General features: G+C 42.6%; 1 protein-coding gene across 8 annotated transcripts in view; it reads right to left on the minus strand.

The window, feature by feature from the left end:
• Positions 1-241: 241 nt before the first annotated feature.
• The window catches only part of slmapa (sarcolemma associated protein a), a 36,721-nt gene continuing 22,229 nt past the window's right edge, over positions 242-14,733 (minus strand). For 5 of the 8 annotated variants that reach the window (XM_061784940.1, XM_061784945.1, XM_061784943.1 and 2 more), the window contains 13 exons: positions 14,124-14,189; positions 12,834-12,893; positions 12,684-12,749; positions 11,975-12,055; positions 11,339-11,398; positions 10,935-11,060; positions 10,771-10,845; positions 9,720-9,820; positions 9,442-9,646; positions 8,638-8,755; positions 8,035-8,206; positions 7,680-7,814; positions 242-2,560 (listed from right to left, as the gene is read on the minus strand). In XM_061784940.1, the coding sequence (XP_061640924.1) occupies positions 2,465-2,560; positions 7,680-7,814; positions 8,035-8,206; positions 8,638-8,755; positions 9,442-9,646; positions 9,720-9,820; positions 10,771-10,845; positions 10,935-11,060; positions 11,339-11,398; positions 11,975-12,055; positions 12,684-12,749; positions 12,834-12,893; positions 14,124-14,189 (1,361 nt within the window). In that variant the 3' untranslated portion in view covers positions 242-2,464. Of the gene's footprint in view, positions 2,561-4,833; positions 4,922-7,679; positions 7,815-8,034; positions 8,207-8,637; positions 8,756-9,441; positions 9,647-9,719; positions 9,821-10,770; positions 10,846-10,934; positions 11,061-11,338; positions 11,399-11,974; positions 12,056-12,683; positions 12,750-12,833; positions 12,894-14,123; positions 14,190-14,733 lie in introns of all 8 variants that reach the window. The other 3 variants (XM_061784946.1, XM_061784942.1, XM_061784941.1) reach the window with 2 other exon arrangements.

The raw sequence follows: 14,733 nt of genomic DNA on the forward strand, positions 1-14,733 counted from the left end.
TATTCCAAACATTTTCTCTGCGCGTGCGTGTATATGTATATACATATATATATAATCCTTCACGCGCTGGATCAACATACACACGCACACATATATATCCACATACATACGTGTGTGTGTATATATATATATATATATATATATATATATATACACACACACACAAGCGGCTGATCTACATAACTTTCCCCTGTCCACGTGATTAACAACACACCTTTAACAAAATAGTTCTAGAAGCACGTCATTCAATAGCATTTTTATTTATCTTACAATTTTCTCTCACTCTCTCTTCGCATACTGTTGTGTTTCTCGTGATACTTGTTCCTTTATTTTCTTCTTTTCAAACACGGATGTGACGAGACGCTACACAAACAGTGACACACGGCGCTACACAACTCACCGCACACGCACGCACACACACAAAAACTTGTGTGCGCTTAAAAAAAAAAAAATGGCCGCGCTCATGCTAAGGTGCTACGGCTAAAGGTCCTTTTGTTGACATGAAATTTTGGCGTTTGGATTTCGGAGGCAAGTTGACATGAAGTTCACACAAAGTTGATGTCAATTTGACAACGTGGACAGCAAGTTGAAATGAACGTTGATGGGACGTTTACATTTGATAGGAAGTTGACAAAAACCTTGCCAAAAAAGCTCGTCAAGCTGACTTGAATTTAACAGGAAGTTGACAAAGTGAATGCGAAGTTGCCAGCAGTTGACATGAAAATGACAAAACGTTGACAACGTCAAAGAAGTTGTCGGCAAGTTGCCAGTAAAGCAGACGTGAAATTGACACACTTGACCGTAAGTGGAAAAACCTGACAGTAAGTTTACAAATTCAATATGAATTTGTCGGAAAAGTTGACGAACGTCGACACGAACTTGACAACATTGACAGTCAGTTGATAAGCTGAAAAAGTTGAGGGCAAGCTACCAAAATTTGACTGCAAGTGACCACAAACTTGACAAAGGTGACATGAAGTTGACGTGATGTGAATTATTATTATTATTATTATTTTTTACTTGCTATTGAAGACCGAAGTGCGGAAAACACCAACAGTGACAATCGTGTGCGTGAGGTTGTGTGCACGTACACACACAAATTGCGGTGTTAAGTTACATTTGAGGCACTTTGACCCCCTTTTTGTGTGCCCTCAAAGTTAACATAAAAAAACACTTTTTTTTTTTTTTTTTAAAACCATATTTGATAATTTGGTTTCAAGTTTCAAAAGCGCTCCATCCCCCCAAAAAAATAAAATAAAATAAAAAAACAGACGTGGTTAAACATGGCAAATGTGAGCAGAGCCGAGCTTCCACAAACCAACTCAAAACGATGAAAAACACGACAAGCAATCACCAAGCTACAGTTTGTACATTTTTTCTTGCTTTTTATCGGAAACAAACAGTTTTGGGTTGTTTTCCAGATAACGTGTTAGCATTTGTGTTAGGAACCACAATCGTGCACATCGCAATGTTTTTGTTGTTTTGTTTTTACGGTGAAATTACAGACACACAGAAAATCATTCCTTTTGGAGGCTTACCGACTCAAAGTGAGTTTGCGACCAAAAACGAGACCAACCCCAAACGCACGCATTCGTCGTACGTCTTGTGTTAGCATGTCGTCGCTGCCCAATAAAATCACCAAACTTCCCATTTTTTGTCGTCGTTTCTTTGAATCCAAAGCTATTTTTTATGTGTTTGCATTTTATGCGAGCAACCAAATTAACGCATCACAATTTTTTTCGAGACATTTTATATTTTTACGATAGAAGCGATATGCACAAAAATTCACATTGTTTACCGGACAGCGACGACATATTTGGTGAAAATGTTAGTGGCCGGCAAACTGAAGCCAATCGACTATTTGGGCTGAGTGTGCGGAAATTTTGGGACATGAGTAAAACCCCCCAAAACAAACTTCACGTGTTAAAAAAAACAAAAACTAACAAACAACAAAAAAAACAAGTTAGCTCTTTGGTGGATAAAAGGTGACACGGTGCAAACATTGTGACGCCGCGCAGCGTTTTGTGTGTGGAAGCTCAACCCGCTTGACTGCAATTTGACAAAAACAAACACCGAAAAATAAAAAAATTCAAACACCGCAGCTGTGAGAGAAGAGCACGCGTTATTAAAAATGACAAAAAAAACCCCCAAAAACTAATAAACTAAACTTCCCGACGCTTGACAAAATAAATCTGTGACAAACCAAAACCTTTTATATTCCCTCTACAATTATGTACAATTTGACTTTATACAAGTAAAGCAGGGGCGCACTCCTCACAAACAACGCACGCCTCTGTGTGTGTGTGTGTGTGTGTGTACATGCTCTTGTCTTTGTAGGATTGTGTGGCACCATCGTTAACGTCCAACCTTAATCACGGCGACATTTTGTCTGGCCCACGCAAGTAAACCCCACTACACCGTGTGTGTGCGCGTGTGCGTGTGCGAGTGCGCGAGGCCGAGTGCTTCAGGCCGAGCTGCTCTTGGAGAGGTTGGGGTAGATGATGGCTGCCGTCACGGCGACCATCACTGCGACGACCGGCATCCAGGGGCTCCAGCCGCCCTGTTGGGAGACACGCAACGCACAAACACACGCAGACACGTACACACATAAGAGACACACAGACAGACAAACAACCACGAAGGCAGACACAAAGACACAGATAAACACAAACAAACATACAGCCACACAGAAAGACATGCAGATACACGCACACACAGATACATCCAAAAACACACACACAGACATGTAAACACACAGTCACAGACACACACGAAGATATTGAGGTTAGCAGGTTGCATGTGTTGTAACTTTTCCAAAAGGTAAATAGAAGGGGGGAAAGAAACGTTAGTAAACAAAGTCACATTTCGAGGGCCTCAAAGTCCGCAAGATTGTATTCGTCGTCTTGTTCCGATTCGAAATTTGTTCCCACGTTGCTGTTTGCGCAAACAAAAGAGCGTGAGTCACGTTTAATTGTCGCGCTGTTGTCGGGACGAGTCACGTCTGCGCTCGCTCGCTCGCTGTTTGGACGATGATGTCATCGGGTCCCAGATGGATGAGCGCGCCACAGGAGAGAGAGACTGCCTACACGCCGTACTAAATAATGACATGGCAAAATATGGATTATTTAATGCTACAACCTTCAATTTCAAGAAAACGAGCCAAAGGCTATAAAATAATTGATTCTCATTATCTTCGTGAAACTTGGTAACGGAAAACAAAAAGTTGTAATATCTCGCTAATGTAACTTTTTACTTGCACTAACTTTTTCTTTTTTGTGCAAAAATATGATTCCCCCCCCCCCCCCTCCAAGTGGAGCCCAACCCTAACAAACAAAAATAACAAATAAATAAGAAAAGAAATAAGACTTCTAAAATACAATCTCTTTGTACCTTGAGGACCTGCGTGCATATGAGAATCGAAACATTTTTACAAAAGGTAACAACATTCAAGCGGAATGGAAAACAAATCCAAGCGGAGATGTGAAGCAGGCGCATGCATGTTAACAAAACAATTTTAAAAATATTGAAAAAGGGAACTAAGCTCCTTAAAGATTCTTCTGCATAAAATTAAAAACATTATTTGAGTCCAACATGCTAAATAAGTTGTTAAGTGCGAGAGGCCGCATCTTTTTGGGTTGGGGGCTTTAAGGAGCAGAGTTACGAGACTTGGGAGGATGTGATGCGTTCAAGAACAAGAATGGAAGGAAAATGTGCTCTTTGGCTTTCATGGTCGTCAAAATGCGCAAAAGGACAATCACATCTGTTGTGTTTCAAAAGGCTCGCAAAACGCGCGTTGTCCCTGAACGCCTCACATCACAACATTTTGCCATCTCTGAGAAAGAGAGGAAGCCAATTTCTGTAAAAGTCAGCGTTTTTCATTCATCCGCAAAAAGCGGCACCGACATGCGATGGAGGGACAAAGTCGAGCTGGGTATTTCCTGCCGACCGGGAGGCCGTATCAAAGCCTCTGTGTGAAAGGGAGTCTTGTTCCAACCTTTAGCATTTTCACAACAACTATTTTCTACGTCATACCAGACGCTGACCTCTTGCTGAGTTCTGCATAAAAGGAATAGATCAAACTCCAAATCTCTGTGTAAAAATAGTCAGATGGAGAGGAGACTAGCTGCTTTCAAATCGAGATCTGGAAGAAAAAAAAAAGGGCGCACCAGAGCAGGCATTTCAGGAGAATGGATGAAACCATTTTGGAGTATTTCTGTGTGAAAGAGGGGGAGAGAGCGCCTAGCCTGAAAGACGCTAGTCTCCTCCTCATCTTTAGACTTTCTCGCAGAGATCCTGTAAAATTGGAGCATCAGATCAGGTATTTCAGTCGATCTGATGCACAAATTTTGCTGGATCTCTGTGTGAAAGAGGCTCCTTCTTCTCTCTGTCTGTCTGTCTCTTCATCTTCAGACTCTTTTACACGGAGATCCTGATAAATTGCTGCTTCAAAGCTGTGGATCGCACATTTCGTTCACTTTGACTTTTCAAACAGAACCCAGCCAAGCGGGACGTTACAAGCATCAGATAACTAGATGACGTCCGATCTGACAAGTGAAATAGTCGATGGACAATTGCTTTGGACGAAACACAGGCGGCCGGGCGTCTCGCCTCCGTCGCGGCTTTGATACTCCCTCAGGCGGCAGAAAATTGGCGAGACGACGTTGTCCGACCGATCCCTGTCAGGGACCTGGCAAAGAGGCGGTGCAAAAAATAAAATAAAAATAATAATCCCGTCTTTAAACAGACAGTTTCGACAGGAGACGAAAGTGAGACAGGCGGAGGGAGGGATCGATCGGTGGCACAGAAGAGACGAAGACGCGTGTCGGCGTGTACCTTTCTACCACAACTGGCCGAAACACCAGTAGATCAGAGCCAGGACAAGACCCATGAATATGGCTTGGACAGGCTGCAGTATGGATGGCTATTGGGGGGGGGGGGGGGATGAGGGGTTTTCAGGGAGGAGAGGGATAAGAAGAAATCAGCCAAAACCAACATGGGACGACGGAGCAGCGGTGGCGAGGGAGGGGGGCGGAAAAGGGACGAGGGCTGTTTTAAGGTTCGGGACCAAGCGCCGATGGGAATAGCCGCCATTTTGCGAGTCATGGAAAATATCAGTAGAGTGGCGGTCAAGTCACTTTATCAAGATGGAGGTCCGTCACGGCGACGGTTCGGAACCTGACCCCCGCAATAAACGAAGGACTACTGTCGTTAAAACAAGATCTTCGTCGCATACAAGCTCTGGTTGGAAGCCGCCATATTTTGGTGCGTAAACGATGACGTCGGCATATATCGCAAACTCCCTTGGGTTGGGCGCTTGCTGAGGCTTACAATTCATCTGGCTCATTTCGACAGGTTTGCCACACGGTTTGCCACACGGCAGGGCCTCGCTTGCCTATCGGATGCAATCTTCTACCTTGCAAACAGCCGGCTAAAAGCACAACATTACGGGGATCGCATATGCGTCAAATTTTTTTTTTTTTACGTTTTTTGCATCATTGTTTGCAAAAATCTGATACTTGGATGACATTAGCGCCATAATAGCGAGGGCTTTATAGCGCAGCATGCCTCTTATGTGAACGCTGTAGATGAAGATTGGTGGAACACTGACATACGATAATAATTAACAAATAAATGATCTCAGTGTGGCTGCCGTTTGTTTACGTCGCGGCGTGATGGCGTTCATCCGAGCTAAACATCCTGATGCGGCGAGGAAGAGGAGGAAGAAGTGGGGGAGGGGCGGCGTCAAACTAGCGTCTGCTTTCCATCAGCCGAGGCGAGGCCGTGAGGCAACGCGACGTCACCTCAGCTGGGCTCGCGCTGACGCGCTACCTTGATTGGGGTGTGTACGCTACTGCAATCATGCCGTTTGTTTACCGTTATGTTTAGTGTGATTCGCTTGATGGTTTTTGCGCTTGTGGTACTTCCAAGTTCAAAACGCGGCTCAAAACTGTCCAGCTTGATGTTACTGTGAAGTCAGCGTAGTGTTTTGGGTGCTTGGTTTCATGACAATTGCCATTAGTGTTGTACTGTTCTATTGTTTTTGTGTGTGTGTTGTCAGCCATTTTTGCGGTATTTTTGTCAGATTTTTTGTCTATGTGCCAGATTTGTATTAAAAAAACAGTTTTTAGGAAGCTTTTGTAAAATGTTCATCCATTTTTGTCATATTTCATTTGTCAGTTTTTTTGGGTCAAATTTATGCCTGGTTTCGTCTCGTTTTTGCCAGGATTTTTTTTGTTTGGTTTTTTTTTTGGTCAGATTGTCAGATATTTGTTTGGAGTTATTTTTTTTTGGCTGGTTTTGCTTTTTGCAATCTTTTTCGCACATTTTGTTCAAATTTTTGTCAGTAAAGATGAATGTTAAACCGTTGATCAAAATGTTTCGATGGACTCTGGAATCAATTATTGCATACAGTGGGGCAAAAAAAGTTCTGAGAGGGGCCTGTCAGATGAAGATTTTCTATGGGGTTGCGATCTGGAAATTTGGCTAGGCCACTCCAGGACCTTGAAGTGCTTCTTACGAAGCCACTGCTTCGTTGCTCGGGCGGTGTGTTTGGAATTGTTGTCATGCTGGAAGACCCAGCCAGGTTTCATCTTCAATGCCCTTGCTGATGGAAGGAGGTTTTCATTCAAAATCTCCCGATACATGGCCCCATTCATTCTTTCCTTTACACGGATCAGTCGTCTGGTCAGTCTGACCATATGACATTCTCCCAATCCTCTTCAGGATCATCCAAATGCTCTCTAGCAAACTTCAGACGGGCCTGGACATGTACTGGCTTCAGCAGAGGGACACGTCTGGCACTGCAGGATTTGAGCCCCTGGCGGAGTAGTGTGTTACTGATGGTAGCCTTTGTTACTTTGGTCCCAGCTCTCTGCAGGTCATTCACTAGGTCACCGTGTGGTTCTGGGATTTTTGCTCACCGTTCTTGTGATCATTTTGACCCCACAGGGTGAGTCTTACGTGGAGCGCCAGATGGAGGGAGATTATGAGTGGTCTTATATGTCTTCCATTTTCTAATAATTGCTCCCACAGTTGATTTTTTTCACACCAAGCTGCTTACCTATTGCAGATACAGTCTTCCCAGCCTGGTGCAGGTCTACAATTTTGTTTTTGGTGTCCTTTTGACAGCTCTTTGGTCTTGGCATAGTGGAGTTTGGAGTGTGACTGTTCGAGGTTGTGGAGAGGTGTCTTTTATAGTGCTCACGAGATGAAACAGGTGCCATCTATACAGGTAACGAGTGGAGAACAGAGGAGCCTCTTAAAGAAAAAGTTACCTGTGATTAAAATTACGGGCCTCTCTCATCTTTTTAAGCGGGAGAACTTGGATAATTGGTCGCTGACTAAATACTTTTTTGCCCTACTGTATATAATTCATCTCAAGGATTTGAATTTAGTATCAAACGTCGAGCGGCGTCACAGAACGGATTGTTGGCGACCTTTAGAGGTACCGCTGTACTTGCGTTTCCTGGAGGTCCACAGGTGCAACACACAAACGTAAACAGAAACACACACACGCACACGCCGGTGCGTCTGCTGCAAATTATCAACACAAAATAGCACGGAAACATCAAGAAGCAAACTCAAAAAACAGCTGAGGATGAGGTCGGGATCAGGCTTTTCTTTGCCCTGTTTCCAGCTGTGTGGCAGGTGTGCGGGTGCGCGTGTGCGTGCGCGCTCACAGAGCTGTTCTTGTCCTGCAGCAGCTTCAGGTTGCTCCTGCACTGCTCCAGCTCCTGGTGGATGTTGGTCTTCTCCTGCTCCGTTCTCTCGTAGCGCTGACGGAGGTCCGACAGCTGCGACTGTGTGTCTTCATACTGCCACACACACAGACACACACACGCACCGGTAAATATATTTAAAGGAACGATAATATAAGCTTATATTATACACTACTCCACAGATACTAGCTGTGCATGCGTGTGTTGTCATAGCAAAGACTCGACGACAAGTGGCATTGGTTCACAATTTGTACACGAGCGTGTAAAAAAGATCCTGTCCTGTCCTGTCATGTAATGCAACTTGACAGTGTTGTACCTCTTTCTGCAGAGTGTGCGTGCGGTCCTGGGCGCGGTCCAGCTGGATCTTCAGCCGGCTCTCGTCCTGCAGGTGCCGGTTCTCCAGCGAGCCCAGCTTTCCCCGCAGAACCTCGTCCCGCTTCTCCAGGGACTCCAGACTGCTGCTGAGGAACAGACTCTGAGCCCTTGTGCTGCAGAGACATATCACAATAAAAAAAAAAAAAAAAAAAAAAAAGGTCATTTTTAGCTCAATTAAGATATTAGTAAAAAGCAGCAAGCTCTACAGTTGGTGCAAAAATCATTATTTGGTCTTTGTGTTGCTGAAAGCAAAACAAACGAAAAGAACCTCTTTGGCAGACACCCTAGGAACTTCATAGCTGAATAGAAGTCCAGTTTGTCCTAAAATACTCCATAAACACAACAAATTACAACCGGATTTGATTTTATACGTAATTTGCGTTTAATTCAAAATACTCTAAAGCGGCAGGCAATACGGGGAACTCTGCTTTGAAAGCGGCTGGCAGGAGAAGGCGTCTACTATTGGCACATTTTTGCTCTTGGTTGAGGGCCTGAGGTCCTAATCCTTGCAAAACTGGACAAACGGGCTGGTGTGAGATTGTACCTGCACAGCTCGGCCTCCAGGCGGTGCAGCTTGTCCGCGAGAGTTGTCTTCTCCTCCCTCAGGCCGTCACAGTCCTGCTGCAAAGACGCACACCGCTGCCGCAATGCCGCACATTCCGCTAAGAGGGAAGCATGACAAGGGTTTTTTTTTTTTTTTTTAGTACCGTTTCCCTACCTTAAAAGAGCCAAGGTGCATATTTTACAGTAGAAAGTCTTACAGCACACCACCAAACAAAAATGCCACAAAAAGTATACATACTGATATGTTGACTTGTGAGTGCGCTGACATACGAATGGTCAATTCTTTAGGGGAAATTGATTTGATATATGAAAAGATTGGGTTACGAACCTGGTCGGAGAGCAAATTAAACTTGGCCATTCAAAGCACCAATCTATACGGAAATAATGCGAATCTCGTCACGCGTTGCTCACAAATTTACATGAAATTTTCCTGTTTTAGGCCAATTAGGATTACCCAAATTACTTAGATTGGCTAAATGGTAGGATTTTTTTTAGCCATTACTTTTTTCAGTCAGAAGATTACTATGACTTTAATCAACGTGATCTGTCTTTGAACGCCTCCGATAGGTTTATAGACAACTTACCAGTTAATTCATGACAGAAAAAAAAAACTTTTCTTTCTTTTCTTTTTATATATAGTGGATGTAAACTTCTGGTGCCAACTATTATTTTTGACCCACTTATGTGGAATTGGACAATCACAATAATGTGCCACAGCACAAGTGGATGGGAGTCAGTGTTTGATTTTGATTTCATTTTTTTGGTGAGTTTGACCGTCGCATACCCTGCAGCTGACTGGTGTTGTTGCGTTGCAGCTGCTGCTGCGCAAAGTCCTCCTGCAGACGGCCGATCTCCTCCTCGTACTTGGCGGCCGTGCTCCTCCAGCGCTCCAGCTCGCAGCGCACGCCGCCCAGGTCCTGCTGCAGGGCGGCGATGTCGCGCTCCCGCTCGGCCGTGGCCGCCTCCACGGCGTGCCGCAGGACGAGGATCTGTGACAGCGAAGAGGGCGGGACTCGGGTGTGAAATCGTTTGTGAGGAGGCGTGACGAGCAGTGGCGGTTACCTCCTCCTGGGCGGAGTAGAGGTCCTCTCTTGTGCTACAGATGGTGTTCTCCCTCTGCTCCCTCAGAGCCTCCATGTCGGCCTGCAGCTTCCCAAGTTGAGCTATACACGCACATACGTACGGACATACAGTTGGACCTCTAAAGTCAAGTTTTTCTGCGCACGGCAACAGCAAATAGATGGCTAAATAAGATAGCTGTGTTAAGTGTGCTATGAATCATGGCAGATTTTATTTTAGAATATTTTTGTATTATCTTCCTAATATTTGTGTATTTTACATGTAATATTATTGAATTTTTGTCTCATATTTTAATTTGTCTAATACTTTGTATTTTACATGTCATGTTTTGCATTTTTTTCTAATATTTGCTAAGTATTTTTAATATCAATAGTAATATTTTGTCTTTCAATTTTCTATAATGTCAGTTTTGCACAATATGTATTTTCTACAAATTTTGCATGTTTGGGCAAATATTCTTTTTTCCATGTAATGGTTCTCATTTTTCTAATGTGTTTTATTTTTGTATTCTTGTTGTTGTTGAATAGCTTATATTTTCTATTTTTCATGTTTTCATTTTTTGTATGTAGACTATTTTTTGTAATATTTGTGTTCTTCATGTAATATAGTTGTCTCGTAGTTTTACAATTTTACCCATATTTCTTTTATGTTTATTCAAATGCTTGCAAATTTTATTCGATTCCAAATATTGCCCTTTTTTATATTTGCTTCTTTTTACTGTCTGATATTTTAGTTTTTTTCCTGACATTGCTTTGGCTCGTTAGCCCGTGCAAACGCACCTAATCTTTTGAATTGTTCCACTCCCATTTGCGAGTCACTCACCTTTAACGATACGTATAATGATAATAGTGATCAACGTCATTATATTGATCACCACAATTGTAACGTGACACGTTCATCCCAAATTCATCTCTACTTGTATGACAATAAATTTGGAGTGCATTATTTCAATTCCCATGATTTCCCACAATGGGATTATTTTCCACTTTAGCTGTTGTACAGCGTGTGTATGTATGTGTGTGCGTGTACTAACTCTGCAGGTACTGGATCTGTCTCGTCGACTCCTCAGTCTGCTGAGAGTTATTCCGCCTCTCCTCCTCCAGCAGAGCTACAGACACACACACACGCGCCATCATTTTGAATGGGCTACAATACAGATTATCAGGAGTATTTCTTATTTTTTTTCCAGTGAGTCACCTTGAAGCTCCAGACACTTCTGCTTGCCGGTGTTGGCTAATTCCTGGGCCTCCAGAAGCTCCCTGTGCAGGTGGTGGATGACCTGCTCCGTGTCGCCGGGCTCCAAGCCAGCCCGATGCAACTCGGCTACAAAAAACAAACACAATTTAACTCTACATTTAAATGTCAATCTTTAACTGCAAAGTTTTAAGAGCTATCTCTAGTGGACTACTACTCCTAATACTACTAGTAGCAGTAGTGGACTGCTATAAATAGTATTAGAGTCCACTATTACTACTACTACAACTGGTAGTGGACTACTACTATTATTACTACTATTTTCGAGGAGAGTGTTCATTGACCTTGGATTACAAACGATTTTAGTTATGTGAACAATACTAAACTGTGTGTGTTGCCACGGTTACCTTTGAGCAGAGCTACTCTGTTGAGCGGTTCGTTGAGGTCCTGGTCGTCCATGTTGCCGTCTGAAACACAGTTTGCGGTCATCATTTTTTCCACTGAAAAGGTTTTATCCTTAATTGGGACTCACTTTATCGTCAGCTCAATTCGATTGTTTATTTTGAACTCATGGTTCATAAAAGATGCACAGTTAAAGTTAAGAAAAGAAAATATCTCCTTGGTATGAAGTGGAAAAATACCACCTCAAGAACGATACAACAACTTATGACAATGTCTTATACAGTACGAGGTTATTAAATAGCATGACATAAAAATCCACATTCACCAGACTATTCCAAGTGGATTCCAATCAGGCTTAAAAAAAAAAAAAATTAAAAAAAAAAGGATAAATCATTTTCTGCAAAATTTCACCAAGAGGAAAAAAAAAAAAATGCAAACGTCCCACTGTGGCTGCTACAACAGCTCAGCTCATGATTTTGTATGTATTGCTGTATGCTGTATGTTTCAATGAATCCACACCAGCAATAAACCGATGTGAACATTCAAAATGAAAAGTAGGCCAAAGTCAACAAAATCTCTAAAACTAAACAAATCATTCAATAACTAAAGCATTAAAATGGGACTGAAGTGGTTTGGCTGACCTGATGTGTCATCACTGCTGCGGTCTTTGCTGGGACTCAGCGTATCCGACATGTCCGACTCTTTGGCATCCATCTGGTTTCCTGTGGACACGCGCGCACGCACAGACACACACACACGGATACACACACAGCGAGAGCGACATTATGAACTGTGAGAAATTCAAGCTATGAAGTTAAAGTTCCATTTAGGCTTGAATTTGCATCTTCACGAGCCCGTTAGAGGAGGACTTGCCGGACACTACGTCATTATTAGCATCATTAGTAATAATGTAGCAGTGAATGTCTCCCAGCAAGGCTTTGCGGTCTTTGTGTGGCACCAGCAACGGATTCTGCACTGTCAGCACTTTGCACTCGGTGTTGTCGGCCCTTTTTTACACCGCCGCCACGACAGGGCGCCGCAGCCCAGGCTAACAGCAAAGTAGCAATTGGTGTCACAGAAGTATGTCGAAGTGATACATTTCAACCGAGAGACGAAGATCGTTGTATGGTGGGGAGGAGCTAAGTTTAGCCGGGTTGTTAGCAGAAGTTAAGAGTCTTTGCTGCGTGTGTATGTTTTTGCTGGTGCATTTTTTTCAAAATGAATTAAGTTGTATGCCATTTTTTATAGGTAAAATAAGATGAGTTCGAAATTGTATTTAATTAATGGAGGATTATTGTCCAGAGGCTAATGTCATCTAATTATGTGATTGCGGGAACAGCGATGGTTTACCTTTGAGTCGATCCGGGCCGGTCAGGATGTCGTCTCCTGCTGTCTGGTTGTTCTGTAGGTGGGCATCTGCACGCGCACACAAAATGGTCGCCATGTAGCAGCAATTATGGAATTCATAAATACAAATCATTCCTCTTAAAAACCTCTCACCATCAAAGTTTGCCAGTTTGTGGATAGACGAACTGACAGCTTCCTTCAGCTGCTTCACTGCTGCATACACAACAGAAACAAAGTCAGTCCAATTAACATCAACCAGCGCTGCCATTTACACAGGCAAAGTATCATTTTCAGGCCAAGGCAATGGGCAACATCTTCAACTAAATGAAGAAATATTGGGATGAAGCAAGAACCAGATAAGTACGTGAACTATTCCAAGCATATTGTCCTGTTCAGTTCAATCGGTGGGCCAACAGGTTAAAGGTTTCATACTTTTCCCAATGACTTTTCGAGCATTACCAGAGATGAAACTTTAAGCTTCTCGTGCATCATACAGCTGTGGTAAACTGCACATTTCTATAAGCATTTTTATATGAAACAATTCATTTTCCTTCATTTTGGATCAAATAAACTGACAACATTTGGAGTTACACGTTACAATTCAATTTGTTGGACTCGCTATTGCTGACCGTGAACAGCGAAAATCTGCTAATAATTGCAATGAAAAAAATCCACCAACAGGTAAATTTATTGATCACCTAACTGCGAGTATGCAGGGGTCACTATACAACTACTATACTTTTATTTCTCCACCTAACTAGCTTAACTTGATTAATTTTAGGTCTGTTTTATTTGAAACCAATTCAAATTTTTACATTTTTTTGGGATGAAATTAGCTAAATACACATCCAGTCAGGTTTCTATTTTGTCACTTATAAAATTAAAAATATGCACCTAAATTTTATTTTTACTCCAACAAAAATGCTTGTTTTCATAGAAAAAAAAGGCTTTTCATTTTTTCCGAAATGTGAGTTTTTGTACTTTTTCAGATAAAATTTGCAGTTAAATGTAACATGTTTTTATTTTGCCATCTAACTAGCTAAAAATTAGGTCATGTTAATATGTCACAGTCCCAAAAAACAAACCAACACAAAAAAAAACATGCCACTCAATTTTTTCTTCTTTTTGTTTTTTTCCCCCCCCGGCTAAAAATAAACAATTTGAGAGTTTGATGTTTTTTATTGTACAGCAAGCAAATACCCTGAAAACACAAGATTTCAAGCATCTTGTGGATGAGCATGCAAAGGACTTTCCACAGACTAAATAGCGGACATGCTTTTATGTCACAGGCGTCCGCTACTGACGAGGAATCCGAGAGGAGGAGTCCGGAGGCAAAGAAAGGACCAGAAAAAGATGATGAGGAAAAACTCAAAAGAGAAAGAAGGGTGATGGCGAACGAGAGAATGACGATGAAAAACGGCGTGAAGGTATACTTGTACTCACGCGGACACTCGATCAACTGTTGGATTCGAGTGGTGTCTCCTCCGCTGTTGTTAACGTGAAAGTTGTCTGACAAAAACACAGAGACTGGTGTTACCTGGGTCACTTGTCCCAGTGCGGATTCTCTCAAGACAGAAGCTTGAGAGACAGAAAGAGCCCGAAGACGAGACAACGACCACTCGGGAAGGACAAACGCATGAGACGAGCGCCAAGGGGGGGAGATTTGAGCGGGAAGACGTGAAAGTTGGCAACAGGAAGTGGACGTGCCAAGCGCAAACAGAAAAGCGGCTCAAGTGACAAATCCAACCATCGCTTCAAACTAGACCATCTATACTCCGTGTAGGAAATGAAATTACGCAATTGTCTATAACCAATTTGCTAAGCACAACAGCAGCAACTACAGAGGCAAATGACAATGTGGGGCATCTTCATACATGGTGTAAACAAAAAGAGTTCCCGTGCAGTACTGAAGATGATAGTTACAGTGCCTTGAAAAAGTACTGGCCCCCTTCTCAAATTTTTGCTTTTGCGCATTTTCCCCGCTTTATGTGAGATCATCAAACAATGTAAATATCACAAAAAGACAACCCAAGGAAACAGAAATGCAGCTTAT

The sequence above is a fragment of the Phyllopteryx taeniolatus genome, chromosome 9 (genome assembly GCF_024500385.1).
Source record: "Phyllopteryx taeniolatus isolate TA_2022b chromosome 9, UOR_Ptae_1.2, whole genome shotgun sequence".
NCBI lineage: Eukaryota > Metazoa > Chordata > Actinopteri > Syngnathiformes > Syngnathidae > Phyllopteryx > Phyllopteryx taeniolatus.